The 27,253-nt window shown below is 43.8% G+C and overlaps 1 protein-coding gene across 1 annotated transcript; it reads left to right on the forward strand.

The window, feature by feature from the left end:
* Positions 1 to 812: 812 nt before the first annotated feature.
* On the forward strand, positions 813 to 27,253 carry LOC134183532 (uncharacterized). Its single transcript, XM_062651113.1, has 22 exons — positions 813 to 1,039; positions 1,104 to 1,501; positions 7,834 to 8,935; positions 11,505 to 11,569; positions 11,636 to 11,722; positions 11,786 to 11,878; positions 11,945 to 12,025; positions 12,088 to 12,153; positions 12,219 to 12,320; positions 12,605 to 12,640; positions 12,698 to 12,790; positions 12,857 to 12,955; positions 13,445 to 13,546; positions 13,619 to 13,711; positions 13,772 to 13,870; positions 22,271 to 22,372; positions 22,482 to 22,577; positions 22,639 to 22,737; positions 24,541 to 24,603; positions 24,665 to 25,309; positions 25,377 to 25,564; positions 27,117 to 27,253. The coding sequence occupies exons 2-21, from the start codon at positions 1,145 to 1,147 to the stop codon at positions 25,527 to 25,529; spliced, it is 3,633 nt and encodes a 1,210-aa protein (XP_062507097.1). The 5' UTR covers positions 813 to 1,039; positions 1,104 to 1,144; the 3' UTR covers positions 25,530 to 25,564; positions 27,117 to 27,253.

Consider the following 27,253-nt stretch of genomic DNA (forward strand, 5'->3'; position numbering starts at 1 on the left):
TGACATGTAGCCGCTGCTTGCCTCCTTTTTCTATCTTTTTCCTGAGACCGTCCCATCTAGTGTCACTGTGACGAACACACACTTCTCCACGTTACCAGGTAGCAGACAGGATAGCCAAATATCTGGCACATACTTTGGAGTTCCAACACATCCCTCGGAGTCCTTTTGCCTACTAGCCCGGACTTCTTCCGTGAGCGGGTCCAGGGAGGGTGCACGTGCAGCCAGTGCACGTGCAGCCAGTGCATCCCCCAGCCTACGGGCTTGAAAAGTTTTCATGAACCATTGAGTGAAACTGGGCCGGCAGTTCTCACACCATTTCCCCCACAGACTATAGATGTCAGAGTAGACGCGCAAGAGTGGTGAACAGTTCTACGTCGGTTTCAATTCGCGCAAACCTGCAGATGAGTTCAATAGAAAGAAACGTTGCTGCAGAGTGTAGGTTCAGCGGACCAGTCCCATGTAGGCCATTCCTACGCTCATTATTCACCAGCACTTTATCCATCAACAGCTTCACTGGATTTCGTGTTCACGCGCTCTCCGCGGAGGGCTACCTCTCTGCTCATGTATCAGCGCAATTACATTAACGAGCTCTTTAGGAAATCGAATTAGCCTTATTCGAGCTATAAAACCGGATCGGGGGTCTCACGTCACTATGACGTTCTCGAAATCGACCAGGCTCTTCTCGCGCTGGAGCAATTCCGGTAAAAGCTCCTCCTCCTCGTGTGATTCACGTGCGGTTAGCTCAGCGACTGCGCGGAAGAGCCTGGCTTGCGAGGCTAAATTATTTATACCCCCTCTGGTCCCAATCTGCTGCCACGTGGAAGATCAACGCAGTTTCTACGCTTTCGTCTTGTTTTGAGTAGTTTGTTTGTTTGTTTGTTTGTTTGTCAGTATATCAAAGAAGTGTGAGAATGACGGCGATACTGACAAGACCGCGTTGATCGATGTGAGTACGCTCTTTCGTACAGTTTCGCGCCAACCGTGACGTCGTTGGCTGACGTCTGGACAACGTTCACTGCTGTGGAGAGGAGTTTACACGGTTAGAGTGATTGTAATGGACAAGTTAAGTAACTGACTTCTACTCGAGCCAAATGTTTTGTTAGAGTGTCAGTTTGAACTCCGTTTCCTGTTGCTTACCTCTACCATGTCATCTCTCTCGGAATTTGAGCGATATATTACCCGCAATATGAGCAAACTTGTTCAAGCCTTACCCACGTCAGAGCTAATAGATGATTTAGTGTCTGAAGGTCTCGCAAGTCTAGAACACGGTCGTACGTTGAGGCAGTGTAAAACAGAGCAAGAACGAACTAGAGTGCTTCTCTACGATGTATTGCCATACAAGGGAGATGATGTCGTGGAGCGGTTTTGTAAAGTTCTCAAGGCAGCGGGACACGCGCGGATTGTGATAGACGTGATGAGGAGAGGTGTGGTCTCCACAGGCCAGGCTGACCAGCCAGCACAGCAACAACAGCCCATACAACAATCTCAATCTAATCAGCAGGTATACCTATGCAAGCGTAGATCATCTGTTAGTGCATTTGAGCGTATGCGTGTCCTTGCGCGTGCTGCATCTTCTTCACCATATTTACCTGATCAGTACATGTACATATGTATACCTTAATTAATTAATTACTAGGAGCAGTGCCTGACAATTTTTTTAATTTTCTTTCAGCGTAGTTTACAGTGGCCAAACTGATTGAGCAACAGTTTTTCTTGTAGATTAGAAAAGACTCGTTTGATTTGGGCGATTCCATCATTTTGAAATTTAGATCAGGAAAGATAGGACCTGGTTGCAAGTTGGGTTAATTGAATGGCTACATATGCAGTCTCAAGAGTAACACTGCTTGTCACGAGCTGGACGACGAGTAGTGGCAATGTAGGTACAGTGAGAAGACATGAGCGGTCGACACCGTAATGAGTGCACTAAACATGACGACTTCTATTATCACCCGCACTTAAACTCTCCCATTCACTGACTGACTACTATCCAACCCCAAATGACTAGTTCACTTAAACCAAACGCGGGTTCAGTCAGTACTGGAAAATGCAAATTATGTATGGCCATATATGGTAGCACAACTCAGGCTTGACCAATTATGGCAATGCAACTTAATTAATTAATAATTAACTATATACATGCCTTCCCATACAAATATGCAAATGTCTAGGTAAGAACGTTACATACGTCCCCCTTTAAGAGAAACACTGGGGTACTTCTATCTTCTCAGTTCTTGCCCGCTGTCAGGTCACCATGCTGAGATAGTCGGCTCCGTTGTCCTTGTCCTTGATCGCGTCGATCCGGAATGTGTACCCCTGCAGGAACAAAGCCCACTGCATGACTCGATCGTTCTCATACTTGGTTTGATTGAGGAATAAAAGAGGTCGATGGTTCGTGTGCAACACAAACTTCCAGCCATACAGGAACATTCTTAACTTCCTTACGCTCTAAAGCAGTGCCAGGCATTCCCTCTCTATAGTCGAAAACCTCTTCTCTCGGTCGGATAACTTCTTGCTTAAATAGGTCACGGGAAACAATCGATCGCCGAATCGCTGCATGAGAATGGTGCCGATCCCAACTTTGGATGCGTCAGTCCTCAAAACAAACTGCCTGGTGTGGTCCGGTAAGTGCAGTATCGGTCGCGACATGATAGCTCCTTTCAGTGTCGTGTATGCTCTTTTGTGGTCGTCGCTCCATTCCACCTTGTTTGGTTGCCCCTTGTTAGATCAGTCAATGGGGCCGCGATCGCAGAATAATTTGCAACGTAATCCCGGTAGAAACCCGTGAGCCCAATAAACGAGCGAATTTCTTTTGGTTCTAGGCCTCTGGGTGTCTCGAATCTTTTGCAGGTTCTCTTCTAGCGGACTGGTAACACGTGACCGACTCTGTAGCCTGCAAAATCGATTGCGTGGGCACCAATTACGGTCTTTGAATGACGAGCCGTCCGTCCAGCCGCAGATGTTCTTTGAAGTAGTTCTTGGAGTGTCCCCAAGTGCTCTTCCCAGGTAACGTTATGGATTAGGATGTTGTCGGCAACGTGCTCAACGTTCTCCATGCCTTCAAGCGGAATCCTCATTGCTCTCATCAGGGTCGCACCAGAGTTTACCATCCCAAATGGCATTCTTAAAAATTTGTACGATCCATCGGACGAAGAGAATGCGGTCTTGTAGACATCTTCCTTGACCAGGGGCACTTGCCAGTATCCTTTGGTCAGATCGATCTTTGAAAACCACTTGTCGGTGCTAAGGTTCTGGATTGTCTCCACAACTGTATTTGTTGGTTCTGGATCAACTTCTGTTATCTTGTTGAGCTTTCTGAAATCGACGCACAACCTATTCGTGCTGTCCCGCTTCTTCACGATGACTATTGGAGACGAATACGGGGATCTTGACTCTTGGATGATATTCATTTTGAGCATGTCGTTTAGCTCCTTTTGAAGAGTTGTTCTCACGCTGTACAGGACTGGATAGGGATGTGACCAAATTGGTTCGTCCGAAGTCAATTTAACACGATGCTGCTTTATCAAGTCTATCTCACCAGGCACATCGGTGAATGCAGGACTAAATTCTCACTCAGACGCTGCGCTTGTGCGCGTTGTTTGACGTGTAGCTCCTTGCCCAATTTCACATCATCGAGAGTCTCTCATTCCCAACACAGGCTCACGTCAAGGAGTTTGTCATCATCTACGGCGTCATTTGTGCCTCCTTGACCGTCAGCTGCTATTATGGCCGAACTTACCAATTCCAGCACCGCCCTTCCTTCGGGGTGTCACATTTCTCGTCCACTTTATTGATTCGGGAGTAGTATTGCTTCAGCAAGTTGACATGAAAGACCTTTGATTTGCCTTTGACGTTGACGACATAGTCCACCAGTCCTACTCTTCTTTTGATTACATAGGGCCCCTTTTACTGCATGATAAGCTTTTTTTATCCGTAGACCGCAGTAGCAGTACATGATCACCTTCCTCGAGTTCGCGTTGTTTGCGTTTAAGGTCAAAATATTGCTTCTGCTGTGTTTGTGACTTCTCTAGCTCTTCTCTGGCAAGTTGTAGGGTTTCTTCCAGTCATTCCCTTGACTCGAACACCTACTGGTATGACGTCTGCACACTGGGTTCGTCTTCCTCCTTGGTCCAAAGGCGGCATAGTATGTGCATGGGACCTCTTACCACTCTTCTGTACAGTAACTCAAAAGGGCAAAACCTGTAGATTCTTGCGCAACTTCTCTATAGGCAAACAAAAAGGCGTCAGTGGACCGGTGCTATTGTCAGGGTTGCTCCGAACATAATCTCTTTAGCATCCGCTTTAGTGTACGGTAAAATTCTTGACCAATCCATTACACATCGGGTGATACGGTGTAGTTGTCATCTATCGAATGCTAAGAAGATGCGACACCTCTTGCATACACTCGGAGACAAACTGGCTCCCCATGTCGCTAAGAACTTTCTCGGGAATTCCGAGACGACTATACAGACTAACAAGAGCCTTTGCCGTTGCTCCTGTGGTAATACAATTCAAGGCTTTCGCTTCTGGATAACGTGTCGCGAAGTCCACTAGCGTCAAAATGTATCGGTGTCCTTCGTCGCTTGCTGGATGGATAGGACCAACGATGTCCACGGCCACTCTCTTGAATGGCGAGTCGATCAACGGCATCCGCTGCAGAGGAGCTCGAGGTATTGTCCCCTTTCGAACAGTTTGCTGGCACACGTCGCACGACTTGCAGTATCTCGTCACATCCTCTCGCACAGCTGGCCAGTAGCAGTTGGTAAGAACTTGGACCGTGGTCTTTCGTATTCCCATATGTCCTCCCATGAGGGAGTTGTACACTAAGTGCATTACCTGTTCTCGCAAAGGTTTAGGGACTGCGACCTGTTGGACAGGCTCTCCTTTATTGACACTCGGATGTTTGAGGATTCGGTATGTAGTTCTTCTCGAATGTAACCTTTCATTGATTCCTCACCTTTACTTTGCTGATCATGTCCCTTGACCCTCGTAGAGAATCGTCCTCTGCTTGCATCCTTATGATTTCTTTCCTGTTAACTGAGATCCATTGCTTCTCCGGCGACTGACAAAGAGCTGGCACTTCCTCTACCTCTTTTCTTCTTGCCGCTTTAGTGACTGCCGCTTGTGCCTCCACCCATTGCAGATTACGGTCATCAGCCGGTCTCGCTCTGGGGATGTTTCCCAATATGACATTATATACCGGGTCTTGAGGACAAAGAGCTTGGACTTGTTCGGACAAATACGGCAAGGCAGTCTGCACATTTGCTATAGGCACACGTATGACGCTATTGTCAACCATCTGCATCAGTCCAACCCGACTCGTGTACTGATCATTCGTAACATGTTGCTGTTTCACTATGACCTCACTGCATCCGGTAACTTGAAGCATGTCCACGGACTTGGTACCAATCTTTCCTCTAACCACAGGCATTTGGTGGTGATCCCTCGGCCATGGCAGACTGGCAGCATTACTCACGATAGAGATCTTTCTCCCGTCATGCGAGACTAGGTAGCCGACATCAATCAACTTGTCGAGCTTGACCTGCGATAGTCCCATCTTCTTGTATTTGGGGCTTGCTACGCATCATGCGCTGATCTCTTTGTGGCTCCGAACATTACTTGGCGGTTCTCCGGATTCCACTTCCTGTAAAACAGGGTTTGACTTGACATAGGCTTCCCCAGCACGAATTGTGCTTTGACAGTCTCGGGCTCGTGGCCTATCTTGCCGCACTTGAAACAACGCCGTCTGTTTCTCTCTCTACATTTGTTGGCTCTGTGGCCAAACCTGTTACACGAAAAGCATAGTGGGCCCCAGGACTGAGCCGCTCTCGTTTCCCTCCTTTCGCAACAGTAGATTCCTCCTCACTAGATGCCTTGACGGTGTTCTGTTGTGGCTGTTGCTGTGCAGTATATAATTGCCTATTTTGGGCTGTTAGAAATCTCTCTGCTGCGTCGGCAACCTCCTCCATCGTCCTCAGCGGCTTCTCACACAAATGCGCCGGCAGGTCGCGTGGGCAGGAATTTAAGAATTGCTCCTTTACGAATAGGTTCTGTACGGCTTCAGGAGAGGCTTTGGCCGTGCCCGACAGAGTCATCCATTTGTCTAGATAGCACCGCAGTCGTATGACAAATTGTAGCGAGGTTTCGTTCTGCTCATGTCTGACTTTACGGAACTTTCTGTAACCCTCATTAGTAAGGTTATAACGCTTCAACAAGGCGCTCTTCAGTCGCGTGTAGCTCTGGGCGCCAGTGTCTGAAAGTCTGGAATAGGTATCCAGTGCTTTCCCCGTTAACAAGGCATTTAGGTACGTTGCCTGTTCGTCTTCTTTCCACGCACTACTCCTCGTGAACCGCTCAAACGCTGGAGGTAGCTGTCTAGTTTGTCGTGGTCATCAGAAAATGGAGGTAGCTTCAGCGTCTTCATTCTCGCATCATGGGCGCCGGTAATGTGTGCTGCTGCACCGCTGGCCTCTAACTCTAACCTCTTCGGTTCATACTTATGTATCATACGGTTTTCTTCTCGCTCGTATTCTTGGCTTTCGTCTGCGCTCTCTTAAACTCGCGCGACGTTGATGCCTCGTCGGCTTTCATCTGCGCTCTCTTGAACTCACGTTCTCATTGTCTTTCATCATGCTCTATGAAAAGTTGCTCCAATACAAAGGACTGTAGCTCCTTCCCCTCTAACCCCATCTTCTGACCGACCTCAAGCAATCGGTCCATGTCAGTCTCGTTATTCTCTTACACTGCTAATGTGTAGCTATCGTGGTTCCATCTGTTGCTTCTTTACCAGCTATGCACTCGCACGGTAACGCTCTCTTCTCTTACTTACGTGCGTTCTTTTCTCTTGTTCAACTCTTGCGACGTTTCTCCCAGACAGGCCCCCGATTTGCCACGAGCTGGACGACGAGTAGTGGCAATGTAGGTACAGCAAGAAGACACCAGCGGTCGACACCATAATGAGTGCACGAAACACAACAACTTCTATTATCACCCGCATTCGAACTCTCCCCTTCACCGACTGACTACTGGCCAACCCCAAATGACTAGTTCACTCAAACCAAACGCCGGTTCAGTGAAATACCGGAAAACTGCAAATTATGTATGGCCATATATGGCAACACAACTCAGGCTCAACCACTTATGGCAGTGCAACTTAATTAATTAATAATTAACTCTATACATGCCTTCCCATACAAATGTGTAGGTAAGAACGTTACACTGCTCTTTTTTCTGGTTATGGCTGTTGCAGTAGACAAAGTTGTTCTCGCTTTGTGTGGCATCACTCCACAGATACTGCGAATGAACAAGTGCAGTTTACACGTTGTTTACTAAGACAAACAGTTCGGAGTTTTAGTTTCAGCGTTGATCTGGAACTGGTGGAAGGCAGTTCTCTAGTTCTAGAATCAAAACTAGTCAAACAGAACGACTGAATGGCTGTAGAGCCGATTCCTTGATTCTAGAACTACATAGTCGCTTAAATCAAACGGAGATAATATGGATGGGTCTTCTTCACACAGCTGCCTTGGTTGCAGCATAGTGTTAAACAGGAGAAATGCATCGGTTTATGTTTGGATATTACATAGATATGGTGGATACCACACCTCTGCCATCTACCACTTCACATGCCAGGTATGTGATCTTGACATGAAGAACAAAGAAGTGAGGTGAAGGCATTGTCAGGACATCTTGTGAGTTTTGTGACATGTCACACTACGTACATTGTTACACAATCAGCATTGGGGTTAGGCACTTTAGTAGTATTTACTGTTATAGTACAGATTTACAATGGTTGATTTATATTTGCATTGACTGTAGTTGTTTTTGTTGTTACTGCAGAGTGATGAAATCGAACAAAAAGAAAATAGTGCGACAGAAAGTATGCAGGAAGAAAGTATGACAGCATCTGCCAAAGACACTTTCATGAAAGAAGGGGAAGAAGCAATACAGGAGGAAGTTGGGAATGCTAGTAGATCAAAGGTAGAAGCAACCGCAAGTTCACTGGAAGAGATGGATTCCCAATGGGAGGAACAGTTGAAACACTGTCGTGCAGATCTTATAGCTGCACTTCGCCCAATCTTGTTTTTGGATCATCTTCGAGCTTTCGAGTTACTTTCTCCAGATGAACACAGAAGACTGCAGCAAATGCCCTCTGAAGCTGAACGATCAGAGAAGCTTGTAAGTACTATTCTTCCTCAAAAGGGAAAGGGATCATTTAATACATTTTGTCACATTCTTTGTTGTGTGGAGAAGCAAAAGCATATTGTAAGTAAAATTCTTAAAGTACATAATGTATCCTTGTCTTCTATACATGTGGAAAAGATCAGTCACCCTGACAGCTATGAGCTACCTAGAAAGAAACAACATACGGAAGGTTTCACTGATTTAGGCTCGGCCTCATCTCAGCCTAGAGAATTGTGCGATCATGAAAGAAATCGAAGTGCAACGCTTTACTTCAAGGAGAAAGATGAGGAGACTGTGAAGCCGTTTGAGGCACGTATTAAAGAACTGTGTCAAGCATGTTTTAAGATACCTCAAGACAGGGTCTTGTTCTTTTACACTCTTCCACCTGCTGGTCAAAGGGTCACATTCTATGGTGACTCAGTCTACAAGCCTGCTATACTTCACCTGGACCAGGTGTCACCAGATCTTGTGAAAAAGGAAAAGAGTCGCTTAGTTTCATTTGTTGCTGATCTAATACAAGTGACAAAGGATGGCATTCACCTCATGGGAGTGGTTGAAGGCTCATGTCTGGTATTGTTTCAAATGAGATTGGATGTCTACCTTAGACTTTTTTCTGCACTAACAATGGAAGCTCAATGCATTGCATTTCATCAGTCATTGAAGCAAACATTTCCGGAGCTAGTTGTGGCCAAATTCAGGCTAGGTGGTTTACCGCCGATTAAAGTTATCAGCATGGAAAAAATTTTGAAGGAAGAAGGTATCCAATTCATGTATGGTGTGCGTGTGTGTGTGTGTGTGTGTGTGTGTGTGTGTGTGTGTGTGTGTGTGTGTGTGTGTGTGTGTGTGTGTGTGTCACTGTGTGTGTCACTGTGTGTGTGTGTGTGTGTGTGTGTGTCACTGTGTGTGCATGTGCGTGCATGCATGCGTGCATAACTCAATTAGTAATAGAGTGCATGTGGAGAGTGAAAACATTCCGGACCTTGCAGGGTTGCAGGTTCAAGTCACAGTGATGGCGAGCTATGGCATAATTTCCTTAAGCAAGAAACTTGCAAACAATTGCTTCTCTCAACTCGGGTATAAATAAATACCTGGTCATTGACTGGGGTGGACATGACCGCTGGCTTGGCAGTAATATTATGCAGCAGATGGTAGTTATGGGTCTTGGTGTCCAGTCCCAGAGCTGTGCCATTATCAGTGCAACTGGATGACTCCGGCCAAGCTTCAGGTGGATTGTAACGCTGGCCCTAAGCCTCCATGTAGCGCATGGAGGCCCTGTCTCTAGAGGCAGGGGAAGCTATCTTTGCAACTGACCTTAAGGTTGACGTAAATGACGTGGAGGGCTTGACATTTGTCCGCGCGTGCGCGCGCGTGTGCGTGCGTGCGTGTGTGTGTGTGTGTGTGTGTGTGTGTGTGTGTGTGTGTGTGTGGTACTATAGCTCAATTGGCTAGAAAGTGCATATGGAGAATGAAAACATTCGGGACGTTGCAGGGTTGCAGGTTCAAGTCACAGTGATGGCAAGCTATGACATAGTGCACATATCATGTAAAACAACTTAACTCTGTTAATATTTAGTTCAATCTTCACACACACACACACACACACACACACACACACACACACACACACACACACACACACACACACACAAATGGACAAATGTCATGCCCTGATGTCAATCTTAAGGTCAGTTGCGAAGATAGCTCCCCTGCCTCTAGAGACTGGGCCTCCATGCACTACGTAAAGGCTTAGGGCCAGCGCTACATTCCACCTGGAGCTTGCCGGAGTTTTCCAGGGGTACTGACAATGGCACAGCTCTTGGACTGGAGACTGGACACCAAGGCTCACAAGTACCCGTCTGCTGCATGATGTTACTTGCATGATGTTACTTACTGCCAAGCCAGTGGTCATGTCCACTCCAGTCAATGACCAGGTACTCATTTACACTTCTGAGTCGAGAGAAGCAATTGTGTGTAAGTTTCTTGCTTAACGCGATCACTTTTCTTGCTTACATTTGGGTTTTTGGGCATCTTTGCTGTGGTTAGAAACATTTTAAGGAACTTCTGTATAACACACATGTTACTGTTATGATGATCCTAAAGTTCATGTAGCACAAATCATATTCTTGTGTTTTGCTACACCAATTTGTATATACTTGGGATGATGCCAGTTAAATCTACATTTGTGGAACATTTTATTGTTGTTTAGAGGAGTTACGATATCAACACAAATTGTATGCATTTTGTGACTATTTGAAAAGTCTTCACTTTTATGAGCAAAACAAGTTTTGTGTGTTTCTTGTGCATGTGTTTGGCGACACACCATTATCAAGAAACTCGTCCAGTTTGAGTTGTTTGCTTAGTTATGATGGGCCATTGGCAGCTTTGTTTGGCTTAATAAGGTGGGCTAGTTAACTTGAAAACAACTTAAACTAGGCAACTGGTTTTTACTGAAGTTGTACTGTATTTCTGTGCCTTTAGCTGCATGCCAGTATAAATGAGGATTGCCAGAAACTTGCTTGTTGGACTCTGGCAAGGAAGCAAGTACACGTGCGTGGTAATTCTACTGCACAAGCTCCGTAATTCAATTTGGTGGCAGACGTTGACCTAAAAATGCAGCTTCTCCCAAAGCCCAGCTAGAAGAGAGAGAAGTCAAACAGCCAGAAGGTATCGAGAATGGATCTTCGCAGTGTTGCAGATAGTCTTTCAGATGATTGATAAAAAATACAAAGCTAGCGGTATCTATAGTACGCAAGTACGACAAGCTCGGTGTAAAATACAAAGTCGCCAGGGAATGTGGGGTGTCTCATCAGTGCGTACAGGATTGGGTTTGAACAAGCAGAACAACACATGGGCTGACAGATGAGGAAAAGGAGGATCGAAGACGATGAAGAATGGCAGGATGAAGACAGAGAAACATTATAGGGCTAATTATATACTACATCTAGATGAGAAAAGTATGCGTCTTAGTGTTTATGTTAGTTCAATCAATATGTAAAAACGGATGCAGCATATACATAGGCATGGGTCCAGTCTACAGGGAGGTTAGTCAAATCGCCTCTCTTTCTCCGGCATGCCGCTATACCCCAGTATACCGGCACCCTGGTAATCCTCAGCTTAAACCGGCATGCAGCTAAATGTGCGGAAATACGGTACTTGTTTTGCAACAATACAGTGCTGAATGTACTTAGTCTGAATGCAAACAACTACTCAGTATTTAAGGTACCATGTACTCTGGTTGTAGTCTGTGACTGATTTGTTACTGGTCAGTAATTAAAATTAGTTGTGTGTGCATTGAGAATTTAGTGATGATGGTTTGGCTGTTGTAGGAAGTGCAACGAAAATGTTACAGATAAACCAGATGACTATGTCATCTCTGTCAGCAATTGCTTTGGTATGCATGGCTTAAGTTTGTTGCCTGATATTAATAATTATTGCTCTGTTTGTATTGCTCATTTAGCCATTGAAGCGCGTGAAGAAACAGGTGAATGGTTTGTTTGAAATTGTTGATGGTTTGACTGATGATCTCATGAGTCATGATCGTCAGGTGATGTGTACAATTGTCTCTGTTTGGTTGCTGAGATGTGAAGTAAATCTGTTTGTACTGTAGGTTAAGATAGTATTAGATGCAACAAACGCAAGCAAACAGAACACAGCAGTATTGGATGAACTTGTAAATAACAGAATTGATCGTGCAGTGCAGGTTACAAGTGAAGGAAGTGTTTGAGCAACAAATTGAAACGTTCATTGTGCTTGTGTATGACTACAGATTAAAACAGATCAGAATTCTATTGCGGCATGTTTTACAAGAATGAAAGTGAAAGAGGACAGCAGTACAAAAGATGTCTATGTATGTATTAGTACATCCAAACCAAGAGTACTATTAGATTGTATTTGTGAACATGTTTTTAGGACAATCTTGACGTGATTAAAGGTTTTCAAGAAAACATAGAGATGAAACTATCACAGAGACCACAAGTACAACATCTTTTCTGTCATGATTGATTTGCTTGAGTTAATTTCTATTGAATTCTGATGTTTAGTTGGCACAGGTAACTTCATACAGTCACACATTGATAGAAGGATTGGGAACAAGAATAGCCAATCTCAAGCTTGCAAGGAAAAAGGCTAAGACAGATCCAGTGGTGAGCTCTCATTTATTGATCTTTTGAAGGTCAAAGTGATACTGTCTTGTGTAGAGATTCATCTTCTATTTCTTAGTTTCTTTTCCTTAGTTTTTATTTTACAATAAGATGGAAAATAGTGAATGAGACATACTCAACTGTATGTGATGTGTAGAGATGAGATAACAAATGGATTTATTGAAATTGATATGAATACTAGTTGCATATCGCTATGGAAATTTGTAGATTATTTTATTTTACGTTTTCAGCTATTTTAGGTTAAATGGTCAATTGGTGTGTTTCAGGATGATTCTATGTCAGCAAAAGATGATGCAGTTAAGGTGTGTATCTATAACTGATTTTATGAGGTTGTGGGTATGACTGCAGGGATTATGTAGATTCAGTGGGCCAAATTGGACTGGGCACACAAGAACAATACACTTGGTATGTTGAATAAGGTTGTCATGCTGGGAATAGAAGACAAGGATAAGGTGACAATAAATATTACAATTTTACAAGATTTATTCAATATTTTAATTATTGTATTGCTTGTGTAGTTGGGACAAACTTTACTTCACTATGCTGCTTACTATGGTAACTATGATGTGGTTCGTATTCTCCTGGAGAACAATGCAGATGCTGATGCTGCAGACAAGGTTGGTGAAGCATTGGGTTGAAGTTGTTGCATGTGAAGGTTGTTGCTGTTTGATCTATCAACAGCAATAGTACAGTACCTGTGTGTGTGTGTGTGTGTGTGTGTGTGTGTGTGTGTGTGTGTGTGTGCGAGCGCGGTGCGATAGCTTAGTTGGTTAGAGAGTCATCGTACATAGTGTTTACATCCGCGACCTTGAAGGGTCGAAGTTCAAATCACAGTGATGGCGAGCTATGGCATAATTTCCTTAAGCAAGAAACTAAGACACATTTGCTTCTCTCGACTTAGGACTATAAATGAGTACCTGGTCATTGACTGGGGGTCCTAAGCGGCCATCGGCTGTGATGTGACATCAGTCACTGGGGTTCTGGTGAGACTTACCATGACATAGCTTGTATCAGCATTTGTTGCAGCAGCTGCTCGTTGGTTTATACAGTGCATATGATGTTGAGATATTCTTACTGATTCATTAGAAGTTACAATTCTGTGATAGGATGGGAAGAGACCTTTTGATTTGGCATTGGAAAGAGGTCACATGTCAACAGCTGGTCAGTTAGTGTTGACAATGCAATCAGCTGAACATCTTGCATTTGAGGTGCAGAATAGTTAATTGGTTTGGTTTGTGTTGCCTTTATGACTACTTACTTTACTTAACTGTTGATGACAGGGTATCTCTCAGCTGCTGCAGTGGGCATGTGAGAATGAAGTGGATGTTGCAACAAAGATTACAAAGAAATTTTGTCAATTAGTGGAGAAGAAGGCGAGAGTTTTACAATACTGTTGAGTATGTGTGAAAGATGTTTTTGTGTTGTGCATGCAGTCTGGTCGAACTTTACTTCACTTTGCTGCTCAACTTGATCATCGTGAGGCAGTCGAGTGTCTTTTGGAGAAGAAGGCTGATGCAGATGCTAAAGATAAGGTAAACAATATTACAGACATTTTCACTTATTAGCAGGCGATATGACTTATGATGTTTGAAGTGTAGTTGTATGTGGGAGATAAGTAAGGTCAACTAGTATGAATGAGAAAAATGAAGCCATAGTAGTTGGTAAATTGGAACTATTGGGATCAACTAAGGAAAAGGATAGAATTTGGTATGTAGTGTTTGTAGCTGTGAAGCAACCCTACTTTTGGTGGCATTTGTTACTCTTCTCTAGCAGTTACTGCTGAAATAATTATCTCTTTATCTAATTCAAACTGACCTGTGGGAAGGTCAAGGGTGTCACATTAGATGACTAAATTTTCTGTGTGGTTTGAGATTGGTTTATGTTGATGAAATCCAGAAAACCATTTGGTCACTGGAGACTTTATAGCAGCCACGTTACTTGGTGATACACACTCTGACGGACTACAGTGTAACCTAATTCTCTGTGGCTACATTTGTATCTTGTATGTTATGCCAAAGGAATATTTGGGTATGCAAGCAAATTGTCCAATGCAGGTTGCATGTTGGCAACTGTCATCAGTTGGTTGATGGTTGCTTCAAATGAGAGCAGCTTACGATTTGTGAAAAAAGCTTGAGAATGTTGGTAGGGCCAATTCAGTGTATCTTTGCCTAACCATAGGGTTTGCTAGCGAGTGTGGAGGGTGTCATGTAGTGGGCACGAGTGCAAGAAATACAGAACCTTCTATTCAGTAGAACACAATACAACTCAACTGATTATGACATCCCATTACTTCCGCTAATAAGTCTCTAATCAGATTAGTAACACCATGGTAACATACACTACACCTTCCCCTCCTTAATCTAGGCTTCCTCTAACAGTATGTCTATAAATCGAGTCTGGAGGGAGGACGTCTAATCCTAGAAGTATAACGACGTCCTGGCCGTTCAGTCTCAGTACTCTGCTCAGTGGTCTTGTCAGGAATAGACATAGGTCGATCTTCCATTGGTTCCTTGGGTGCTGTTAGTTCACCTAGTCCTCCTGCTGAATCAGTAGTTTCCTTCCGTTCTGAGGTAGACCCAGATGTTTTCAGTTGATCAGCTTGCCTCCTTTGTAACCCACTGTCTGTCTGAACTTCATACGAGATGGGACAAGATTGCTTCACAATAGTACCAGGTACCCACTTGTGATCTTCACGACGATAATCACGAGCCCAAACTGCATCTCCTGTTGTAAAGGAACGTGATTCCACATGAGTATCATAATGCTGCTTCTGAGCTGCTTGTTTATCTAAAACTTGAGTTGAGACATTTGGTTGGAGCAATGATAACTTGGTTTTGAGCTGTCGACCCAAAAGCAATTCTGATGGCGTACACCCAGTTACACTGTGCGGTGTCGATCTATAAGTCAGGAGAAATCGTGACAATTTCTGAATCAAGGATCTCTCTTCCTCACTCATCGTTCTCAGCGTACTTTTTAAAATTTGAACATATCTCTCCACTGCCCGTTTGTCGCTGGGTGATAAGGAGCACTCCGAAAATGCTTTATGCCATTCAATCTCAAAAATTCTGAGAATTCAGTCGAGACAAACTGAGGGCCATTATCAGATACAAGCTGATCAGGTAACCCAAATGAGCTAAACAGTTGTCGTAGTTCATTGATTGTTCGTTCAAAAGTAGTACTTGACATAGGACGAACCTCTACCTATTTTGAGTATGTGTCCACTACAATCAAAAACATTTTACCTTCCATTGGACCTGCAAAATCGATATGAATCTTTGAAGGCCATGACCATGGATGTAACTCCACCTTTGGATGATTCTTTCCAACTCTGACAAGTTACACATTCTTTGCTCAGCCCTTCAATCGCCTTGTCGATTTGCGGCCACCAAGTATACAACCTGGCCAATGACTTCATTCGAACTACACCTTGATAAGTTTCATGAAGTTGTTTTAGAACAGATGTTCGAAACTTTGGAGGAACAATGACTCTTCTTCCTCATAGCAATACCCCGGCTTCTGTAGTCAATTCGAACCTTCTGGTTCCGTAAGCCCTTAGCTCATCACTCACTTCCTTCGGTCATCCATCCTGAGTATACTGCAGTTCGTGAGAGAGAACTCGGTCTCTGCGCGTTTCTCTTGCTATGTCCTTTGCAGTGATAGGCAAAATTTCCAACTGCGATAAATTAAATAAACTGGCTATCTTTGCATCAGCATCTTCAGTGCCAGAGTCCGGCAATGGTAATCTGGACAGACCATCTGCATTTCCATGCTCTGTGGTCGACTTATACTGAATGTCATATTGGTAAGCCGACAATAACACTGCCCAACGTTGTAATCGGGCGGCAGCCAGCGAAGGTAGACCCTTTTAGGGACCCAAAATAGCAGTCAGTGGTCGGTGGTCAGTGACTAACGTGAAACTCCTTCCATACGAATACTGATGGAATCAGCGAACGCCAAAGACTAAAGCCAAAGCTTCCTTATCCAATTGGGAATAATTTCGCTTTGTGTATCTGTCAAAGTACGTGATGTAAAGGCAATTGGTCTCTCACTGCCATCTGCTAGCACGTGTGAATTGACTGCCCCGACTCCATATGGAGACGCATTACAAGCCAATTTCAATTCTAAAGATGGATTATAGTGCACCAACACTTCAGTAGATGTAAATTGTTTCTTTAAGGTCAAGAAAGCCCTTGTGCAATCTGGTGTCCAGTTCCATTTAGCATCTCCCTTTAGTAATTTATTCAGAGGCTAACATGTGGTTGACAATGTCGAGAATAATAATTCACCAACCCTAAGAAAGAATGCAGCTGCGACACATTCTGGGGTTGAGGAGCAGCCTGGATTACTTCCACTTTCTTACTTGGGGCATGTAGACCTGAGGAATCAATATGAAAACCGAGATACTCCACTGACGTTGCCATGAACACACATTTGTTCAACTTGAGACGAAGACCATGGTTTTTGAGTCTTGTCAAGACCGCAACTAGATTTTTCCAATGTTCTTCTGCTGATTTGCCTGACACCAAAATGTCATCTATGTAGCAGACCACTCCATCTAGCCCTTGCAACACCTGGTCCATAATATTTTGAAAAATTGCAGGTGCGCTTGAAATTCCGAAAGGAAGTCGGATATAACGGTACAACCCTTTATGCGTATTGATAGTAACAAGATGTCTCGACTCTTCCTCCAATAGTACTTGCTGGTATGCATTTGCCAAATCCAGTTTTGTGAAAACTCGACCTCCAGCCAATGTCGCAAATAGATCATCAGGCTTCGGTAAGGGGTGAGTCTTTACTGTCAATCCCTGGTTTACTGTAACTTTATAATCGCCACAAATCCTGACGCTTCCATCACTGTTGGGAACAGGAACAATGGGAGCAGCCAGTTTCTTGTGCTCACTTTTTCCAACACTCCCAGGCATACCATTCGTTCTAAATCTTGTTCAATGGCATCCTTCAATGCATAAGGCACGGACCTTGGTCTGAAAAATCGTGGAGGTGAATCAGTCTCCAATCTTGCCTTGTAGCCTTGTACTGTTCTCAGTCCTTCCTTAAACAGCTCTGGAAATCGTTTCCTCAACTCATTTACGCTGTATGCGGGAGATAAGACACACATGTTGTGCCAATCCAACCAGATCCTGCATAGCCAATTACGGCCTAATAGAGACGGTCCTTCCCCAGAAACAACTAACAACGGCAGATGTTTGACTTGCTGCTCATTGTATTTGACATCTACTGTTATCTCGCCAATCACATGAAGTAGCTCTCCAGTATGTGTTTTCAATACCGTGGCAGAATGAACAGGCTTCAACTGTGAGAAACACTGCTTCCACGTACGTTGAGAGATTATTGACACGGACGCGCCGGTGTCAACTTGCATTTGCAGCTGTTTCTCGTTAACACTCATTTGCACCATCACACTAGGTGTGTGCTCAATATTCATTGTAAACAAAGATTCTTCATGCTGTCTCACCATATCTGTGTTCACATAATGGGTCTTTGCAACCGGCTGACTCTTCTTAGCATGACATGCTTGTTCAATGTGCCCTTTTTGTGACAATGCCTGCAGGTTTGATTCCGATGCCAGCAGGTGTCTGCTTTGTGACCCACTTTGCCACACCGATAACAATTACGCCCCCTTTTGTTGCTCTTTCACATAACTAGCCTGAGGCTTCCCTTTGTTACCTCCGCTCGCATATTTCCTTGCTGTGATAACTTGCACATCAGCCTTCCTAGCTTCTGTTTCCGACACACTTCGCATTTGCATGGACCGTTTCTCTGCAGCCTCCAATGCTTGCGCTATTTTCAGTGCCCTGGCTAAAGTTAGATCTGCTTCAGAAAGTAACTTTTTCTGAGTAGTTTCGCTATGCAAACCACGTACAAACAAATCTCGCAGAGACTCACCAAGCATTGCTCCAAATCTGCAGTGCTCTGCCATCTTTCTGAGTTGAGCCACAAACTCCAGTACCGTTTCATTTGCTTGCTGGCGTCTTCCCAGAAACTTGAAACGTTCTGCTATTGCCAAAGGCTATGGCACATAATACGCAGACAACTCTCTTTGTAAGACCTCCAGTGTCTTCTATGACGGCTTCTCTGGCGCTACCAAGTTCCGTAGTAGTCCATATGTCTTCGGACCTATCAACGTGAGAAAAACGGCATTTGCTTGAAGAAATAATTCCATTCGTTCTTGGTACGCGGGCCAATCTTCCTTTTCATGATCGAATTCCCCTATCTTGCCTATAGGCGCTAAGCGTTGAGGAACCTCCTGTTCAGCCATTTAATCCGATCTCTTGTCGCCAATTGTCGTGTAGTGGGCACAAGTGCAAGAAACACAGAACCTTCTATTCAGTAGAACACAATACAACTCAACTGATTATGATATCCCACTACTTCTGCTAATAAGTCTCTAATCAGATTAGTAACACCATAGTAACATACACTACAGAGGGGATAAGTGGCTTTGATTCAGACAGATCAGAAAGAAGATATAGAAAAGTGACTTGACTTTTAACCGACAGTTGTAGTGGCATGCTGTGTGCATTGTCTCAGCTGTGGCAGTGTGGCTACTTCTAGGTGTTTGAAGTGACTTGGTAACAGTCTGACAATTATCTTAGTTTCAACTATGAGCCATAAGAAATAGAACTTTGTAAAGTGGTGTGACTACTGGGTGTATCTCCACTAGGGCTTAAACATGTTTGTTAAGTCTGAACATGTTTAAGAATCATCGTGACTCCACTAGTGTTAAATATGTTTAACTGTAAACCTAAACACTTTTGCTAAACATGTTTCAGAGGTACTTTCATGAAAGTGGTTTAGGTTTAACGGTCACGTGATGGATGTTAGTTCCACGACGATGGATGCTAGTTCTTTTGCGCTGTTCTTTCTCTTTCTTTGGAGACTATTGGAAGAAGACAGAATTAGGCAATGTCAGAGACGGCGCAGACTGATGCAAAGTGTTCATAGAGAGCGACTTATTCACTACCTTCGGCGAAGACAATCTCCGACTGTCTGGTGCACAAGAAATGAATTCGCATGGTACAACAAAGTCCCAGATAATTGTTTTAATAGCCTGGATAAAATGGATGAGTGGAGACGCTGTCTAGCTAAACAAGTTTAAAGAGCAACAAGTGAAGACACAGCCATACTGAATAGCATCCTCAAAGGTGTTAAATCACTTCCAGTCTGCATGATTATGTAATTGGATGTGTATATGCATGACTATATCTGGTCTTGCTCAGGGGTATGCATGCCATATCCATGGTGTGGTCCAATCTTGTACTTTGGGGTTGGTTGTACATGGCAACCACAGGCAATGGAGAAAGTTGTAATCACAACCACCAATATTAATGAGAGTTTTTTTACCAGAACAGTCTACTAATAATTCATGTTTGCAATTACCAGGTCTTGTAGAAATAAACAACAGAAACTAACCTATTTGCTAACAGTGTGAAAATAGCCTTTAGACAATGGACAATGTCCCACCAAATGTGTTGTTTGTCTGAAAAATACTACACCAGTGTTGTACATCTTTACATCATGGTAGACGACGCTAGTCTCGCGTGGCCAGACATTTGGTGTACACGGGGTGGATATTGTCCGCGTACGCCAAATGTTTGCCACACAAGACAAAAAGGTAGACGCAGTATAGTACTTTGGGAACAGTTGCTCTTTCACATAAGATTTTCTATTTGAAAATTTGATGTTTTCAACAAGCATGTTTTGTTGAGTAATGGAAAGGGGGTCACTTGTTTGGCTAGGTACTTTTCTTTGGACATATGCAGTAACTCTAGGAATGTGGCTTTTCTGATGTTGACAGAAATTGGTTGAGACTGGAATAGGCTTTTCATTTTTCTCTATGTTTTCTGGAAGACACTTCCAGCTCTACCTGTTTGAATGCTAGTAGAACCTGGAAGAGGGATGTGCCTACACTTGTACAGCAGACAGTCTGTAAGCGATGGTGGTGTTTCTGTTTTTTAATCTCGTATAATAGATGTTGGCATTTGGACGAGGGCGTGCCCCTGAAGAGACCCCAGTATCTATCCATGTCACTGGTAAGAAATGACACGCGGCTCTGTGTGTACTGTTCAAGGTCACGAAATGGGCATTTCAGATTCAGTGGAGATCTGCTCAGTGTTCTAGAGAAATTCAAGTCATTATTTATTTACGAGCCCCAATGCCTGGCTTCGCCCGGGTAATAGTTTAATCACACAAATTATTGATTTGTGACACTGTTTGCTATTAATGACAGACAGACAGGGCAGACAGACAGACAGACAGGTCGCCTTTATAGGTAGAGATTATAGCAGAAAGTATTTTAAAATGCGTTTGATGGTTGGAGAGGCAGAGGGGTGTAGCCAGGTCACGTACAGTTTGTATAGAGAGATGTTTGTAGATTTCCAAACTCTCTGCTCTAGAGTGTTGGTTATCATCCCTGTGCAAAAAAAGTTCCAATCACAGCACAAACCAATTACAATAACTTATGCCCTTGTCAGTGCAACCCGAGCCAGTCCGTCTGTTCGGAGGCATCGTAAAAACAACGAAAAATGTCGCGTATACACTTGCAATCGTATAGCACTCCTGGATGTTGCGGAGCTAGTAGACTGTAATGTTTTGGCGCAGTAGACTGTAATGTTTTGTCAGTAACCGTTTACTGTCCTATTAGCCGTGGTGTAAGTGCTTTTACCGTTTAGTAGCAGCCAGATAGAATTCTCATTCATAGTTATATCCCGTTCAATTGCCGTTTCCAAATATCCCGTTGATTGGATTAGCGATTGGTTGAAGCCATTTCGACTTGGAAGTTGCTGCCGTTGCGAGGAACAGGTGTATCGAACTTGGCATCTATACTCTACACGTGTCCAGTTTCAAAAAATTCGGTTGATTGGATTATTTAACCCGTTGAAGCCATTTCGACAGTCCCGTTGCGGAGAACAGGTGCATCGAACCTGGCATCTATAATTTCGACATGAATTCCGTAACGTGCAAGTCACGTGCAATACTTACCCGAATAATCCGTTCCCCGTATATAACGAATGCCGACTCTCGCCATTTCGACAGTCCCGTTGAACGTCGTCTCTTCGAAGACGTTGCTGGCGTTTCGGGGAACAGGTGCATTAAACACGGCAGCTCTTCGACGGTCGTAGACTGGCAAATGACTGTGGGCGTATTTTTTCAAGACACGGATATCAGCAAAAATATCTTCCGTTTCCCAGCGTCGCTCGCAATAAACGACACGCTCAGCGCGTATCATCCGACGTTGGGAACGGGCAGTCTAAATTTGGTGGAGATACAATGCGCCGTTCCAGAGATATTCACGCGCGAGCGGAAGCAAGTGCGATCGCATCGTTGTAGGAGAAGTCAGGAAGATGACCACAGTCTCACCTTCGACCCGAATGAATTTGGCGTGCGCAAGCCAAATTCGGCTGAGATCGGACTCGCCGTTCTTGAGAAACGCTCCAACAGACGGACACACAGACAGACACCTCTGCTTTATATATATAGATTTAAAAAATACTTATAAACTCATCCTGACCTAGTCTGAGTTGTTCAATACTTGCAAGACCAATCTGATAAATACAAGAATTTAACCTCATTTCCTAACTACATGTTTAAAAAACATGAAGGTGATGTGTCACACGATGTTGTTTGCTGTTGTAGTCACTTGTAAATAGGATAGACACTGAACAGCTTGAAGAAGAGCAAATGTAAATGTGTGTGTTTGAGATGTAAGTGTTAGACGTGATTTTCTATTTTTATGAGCTGTGGTAGCATTCCTCATCTTTATATTGTTCCTAAATTTTTGACATGGACGTTTGACACAGCAGGTTTTGTGTAGATCTACGTAGTGATTTCATTTGAGTTAAACAGACTTAGGAACGCTTGTTAAGTCATGTTGTGATATTTCTACTGACTCATTGTTATTATTTGTGTGATAGGATGGTGACAAGCCTTTTGATTTTGCCATCAGAAATGGTCACATGTCAATTGCTGTTCGGTTGTTTTCATTAATGCAGTCAGTTGAACATCTTGTATTTAAGGTGAGTAACAGTTAATTGTTTACAGTTAGAGAGTAATTGTATTGGTTTGTATTGTCTTTATGGAATTGATTTGCTACATTGATTCTCTTTCTTTGATTGTTGATAATAGGATGTGTGTAAGCTGCTGGAGTGGGCATGTAGGAATAAAGAAATGGATGTTGTAAGGAAGATTGCAGAGAAGTTTTTTCACACAGTGGAGGAGGAGGTGAGAGTCTTCACAATACTGTTGATTATGTGTGAAAGATGTTTTTGTGTTGTGCATGCAGTCTGGTCGCACTTTACTTCACTTTGCTGCTGAACTTGGTCATCGTGATGCAGTCAACTATCTGTTGGAGAAGAAGGCAGATGCAGATGCTAAAGATAAGGTAAACAATATTATGAACATTTAATGTTTGCTTTAGCTTAACAGATGTGTGTTATTGAAATATTACATTGTATACCAATTGTGGTGAACCTCCATTTTCAGTAATTTTAAAATCAACTTTCTAGTACATTATTCTTACATCTTTTGGTGCATTCCAGTATAGCTGAGGTGTACCAGTAGGTTGACCTTGTTTGCAAACTAAACCAATGTAGCATGCTGAGATTGTATTTTACAGTCTGCACATGCTCAGCGACTGTTTGCGTGCCTAAGTCAACATCTGGCGTACTGAGATTGTTTAAACTTTCAGGTATCACTAAATTGAACGTAGTTAGTTTCTTGCATATGTGGTAGGTGTGTGCACTCAAATTTCTTATTTGTGATGCCGATGCATGATTTCAAGCAAAGTTCTTGAATTACAGCTATGGAAGCGAGAATATCTCACAGAGCAATTTCAGCACACTTGCATGGCACACTGAGACTGCAAGTTCTAATTTGCACACGCGTGAACAATCTCAGCACGGTTACAATCTGAGCACGGGACCAGCATGCAGTACAGCGAAGTATACGAGGATAATGAGGATGCAAGAACACTTGTGTGCTTCTGTAATCTAAAGGAGAGCTGTCTGCTTGTCTGCCTGTCTGTCTGTATGTGCAACTACCCGTATCTCCACCACCCCGCGTCAGACGTCTGCTGAATTCGGCTCATGCATGCCGAAACGACAGGTAGAAGTGTCTCGTTGTCTTCTGGACTTTTTGACTGCCAGTTGAATTAGTAGTTTAGCACTTTCAGGGTTTAACACACACGTGCACATGCATGCATGCACACACACACACACGCGCGCACACACACACACACACACACACACACACACACACACACACACACAGTAATGGCAAATGGAGAAGGAGCTGCCGTTAAACGGTAATGCCGAACTGTACACTAAGTAGGAGCTATGGGTCGTGTTAAGCAATCTCCTGGAGCCTGGCCAGGTGTGTGTGCGCACACACACACGCACACACACACGTGAATATCTCGAACGGTGTGTCAGATCTCCACTGAATTTAAACTGCCCGTTCCTAACCTCAGACGGTACCCACAGAGAGTGCCGTTTATTGTTGGCGACGTCGAAGAAGGAAAGATATGTTTAGTATATCCAGGTCTGGCTCAGGTCAGGTACAACGTGTATACACATGGCGTGCTGGAGTACGATCCGTGCATGCTTATGTGGTACAAAATGGCATGGAGCAAGATGGAGACTCTTGTCTTATTTGCCTTATCCGATTGTGGAAAACAAATATCTTGAACTCCGTTGCTGCAACAATCGCCTGGTGATAGACCTACGTATCGTATGAATAGTATGACGTCTCGTATATGTTTTATGCATTTCTCAATATGACTGTTGTAAAGCCATAGAGAGAAAACGAGCAACTTGGCTTCTGTCCATTGCAAACGTGAGCTATGACGATCTCGAGTAACTAAGGCACGTTAATGACACGCATTGGTTCACTTCTACACGCCCATTAAAATTATTGGCTCGTGTCTACAGTGTGTTGTGTGGAACGCTGGGCTGGAACGGCTCGGCTCGGATTGGCTCGGCTCGGATTGGCTCAGTATGCGTGCTCGTGTAAACGAAGCATCAGTACATGTTGTCTAGGTTAGATTACCATGGCTATTTGCCAACCTGTTTGTTTGAGAACTTTGTGCTAAATGTGGAGTTTACTGTAGTTGTGGCAGCATTCTCCATCATTGTATACAAACTTTAGGTATAAATTGTTATATCTGATATGTGTGTTTCATGTTTAGGATGGTAAGAGACCATACCAACTGACTGATGGTGAACTGAGAAGACGACTGAGGAAAGCAATAGTGAGACGTTTATGTAGTGAGATATGGTGGTATGTGTAGAATGGATGGGTTGTATTGTCAGGATGAACAGAAGTATGCTGTTCTGTTTGCTGAGGGCACAGTGAGACCAGAAATCATCAAGTTGTGTTTCATCGGTTCAGAAGGAGCAGGAAAGACGACACTGATGGAGGCTCTCAAACGAGGATGGTTCAAACGAATTTTCACAAACGAGAATCAAGCAGACGACCCGTATTGTGAAGAGGAACGCACGATTGGTATCAACGTGATGACAGCCAATATTTCAGGAGTGGGTCGTGTTTCACTGCGGGACCACGCAGGTCAAAAGCAGTTCCACAAAACCCACGGCCTCTTCTTCTCTGCATCCAACTCGTTGTTCATCTTGCTAGTGAGTCTAGTGAGAGGAAAGGAGAGACGACGGTGCAGCGATGAGGAGTTGCGAGACGAGCTTCAGTACTGGCTCTCATTTCTCAGATCCAGTTTGGATGGAGAGTTTATACCCACAGTGTTGATAATGGCCAGTCGAGGAGATTATTATCGTGATGGTCAGCGTGTGTTGCAGCACGTGCTCGACTACATTCGTGAGCTGTTCAAAGGCAAGATCAACATCATTCAAGAATGTTTGGTTATCGACTGCAGGAGTAGTTCATCTCCTGAAATGAGAGAACTGAAGAGAGTGTTGCGTGGTGTGAAGCAGCAGCTACAGCAAGTGATCATAAGACTAATTTTATTAGACTTCTTAAATTTGCTTGCTAATTCAGATATTTATGTTACAGTCTGCTCCTCTGTATCCTCGTCTTTGTCAGCCAGTCGTGTCCAAGTTGCTTCCTTCTCTCGTAAGAAACAAGAAGATCCATTCATGGAGACAGCAACACTCATGGAGAAGATTGAGCAAGAAGCATGTCCAGGACAAGAGAAGAATGTTGTAGAGAAGGTAGTTGGTTTTCTGGATGAATCAGGAGAGGTGAGACGACTAGCAGCTGTTTAGTCACTGCGTATGTGCATGCATGCACGTGTGTGTGTGTGTGTGTGTGTGTGTGTGTGTGTGTGTGTGTGTGTGTGTGTGTGTGTGTGTGTGTGTAGGCAGAAGTGGAAGAACGTCTGTGCTAGCAAAATTTACTCAATCGTCACTTCAAGAGTAAAATTAGAAAATGCCCAAAGTAGTGAGAAGGCTCGTGATAGAGCCGATCCCAGCAGATGTCATGACCAACAGCCTCTGCTGTGCACTACCTGCAAGTGACTGTTTAAGTCACAAACAGGGAAAAAAGACACAATTGCAACAGAGGACAAAATCGCCTAAATCCCCGGGAAGGAGCAAAGGCCGGAATCAAGTGCGACAGATGCGGTCGTTTATTCACATGAGAAAGTGACAAGAAAAGACACAAATGTCATCAATGTATTTTAGATTTGTGACGTATTTACCAGATAGTGACTTCCTTTTTCTTACGCTTTATATGTTTCACCATCATCCATGTGGATGGGCAGTTGAAGGTTGAAGGTGTGTGTGTGTGTGTGTGTGTGTGTGTGTGTGTGTGTGTGTGTGTGTGTGTGTGTGTGTGTGTGTGTGTGGATGTAGCATAGCAGCCTTCTAAATGTGTCGGCTCTGAGGTATTTGACCCTCTTCGGCTTACCATCTGGATTCTGTGATATCTTCAAATGCCATCATCACGATAAACCATCTCAGATCGACAGGAGTGCCACACCCAGCACTTGGGAGTGAGCCTACGTCAACATGTTGTTTTTTGGAGAACAACTGTCGTGCTACTCCCACATTATAAAGTTCTCTGATCGCTTGTAAGGTTGAAGTACTCATTTTCATAATCTTACGTCTATTTCTGTTCATCGCCAATGGAAGAGGAGGCCATGTGCATGGAGTACAATAGCGGTAATGACTGAGCGGCATGAATGAAAGAAGTTGGTCTTCAGGGTGGAAAGTAGAACGATGGTCTATGGTTTGTGTGAGTGATCTGTATGCTGGGTAGCCTCGAAGTTCCAGACCGTTGCTCAAAAGAAATCGGGCAACGGTCTGAAACTTTGAGGCTGCTGCCGGGTTAGCAAGATGCAGCAGTTTGACATCTTGCTGTATAGAGAATTGAAAGATTCAGGACGCTGTACATTAGATTACCTGTTTTCAAACTGGTAGATGGAGATTTGTGCTTTTTCCTGCTGTTTATGCCATCATCTTTTGAGATGGGATGGTTTTTGGTTTTTCTGTTGTGTGTGTGTGTGTGTGTGTGTGTGTGTGTGTGTGTGTGTGTGTGTGTGTGTGTGTGTGCATGCCTGTGTGTGTGTGCATGCCTGTGTGTGCCATACGTGCGTGGGTGGGTAGGTGGTGGGTGCGTGAGTGTGGGTGTACGTACGTACGTGTGTGTGTGTGTGTTTGTCTGTCTGTTTGTCTGTCTGTTTGTTTGTCTGTCTGTTTGTCTGTCTGTCTATTTCTATCTGTTTGTTTGTGTTTGCTTGTTATTTTTGTTGTGTGCATGTGGATGGGTGTTACTGTTGTGATTTGTTTTTAGATTGCTGTTGTTGGTGATGTGGCTGCTCTCAATCCTGCTTGTCTACATCAATATGCCATCGGTCCTATTGTTGCTTCCAAGGATTTCAAGTGGCATGTCAAGTCAGAGAGAAATGATGGCACAGTAACAAAAGAAGA

The sequence above is a fragment of the Corticium candelabrum genome, chromosome 1, assembly GCF_963422355.1.
Source record: "Corticium candelabrum chromosome 1, ooCorCand1.1, whole genome shotgun sequence".
Lineage (NCBI taxonomy): Eukaryota > Metazoa > Porifera > Homoscleromorpha > Homosclerophorida > Plakinidae > Corticium > Corticium candelabrum.

Coding starts and splice junctions, on each gene's coding strand:
- LOC134183532 (XM_062651113.1), top strand. CDS start 1,145: ATGTCATCTCTCTCGGAATTTGAGCGATATATTACCCGCAATATGAGC. Junction 11,879..11,944: donor GAATTGATCGTGCAGTGCAG/GTTACAAGTGAA, acceptor GTATGACTACAG/ATTAAAACAGATCAGAATTC. Junction 22,373..22,481: donor TTGAACATCTTGTATTTAAG/GTGAGTAACAGT, acceptor TGTTGATAATAG/GATGTGTGTAAGCTGCTGGA.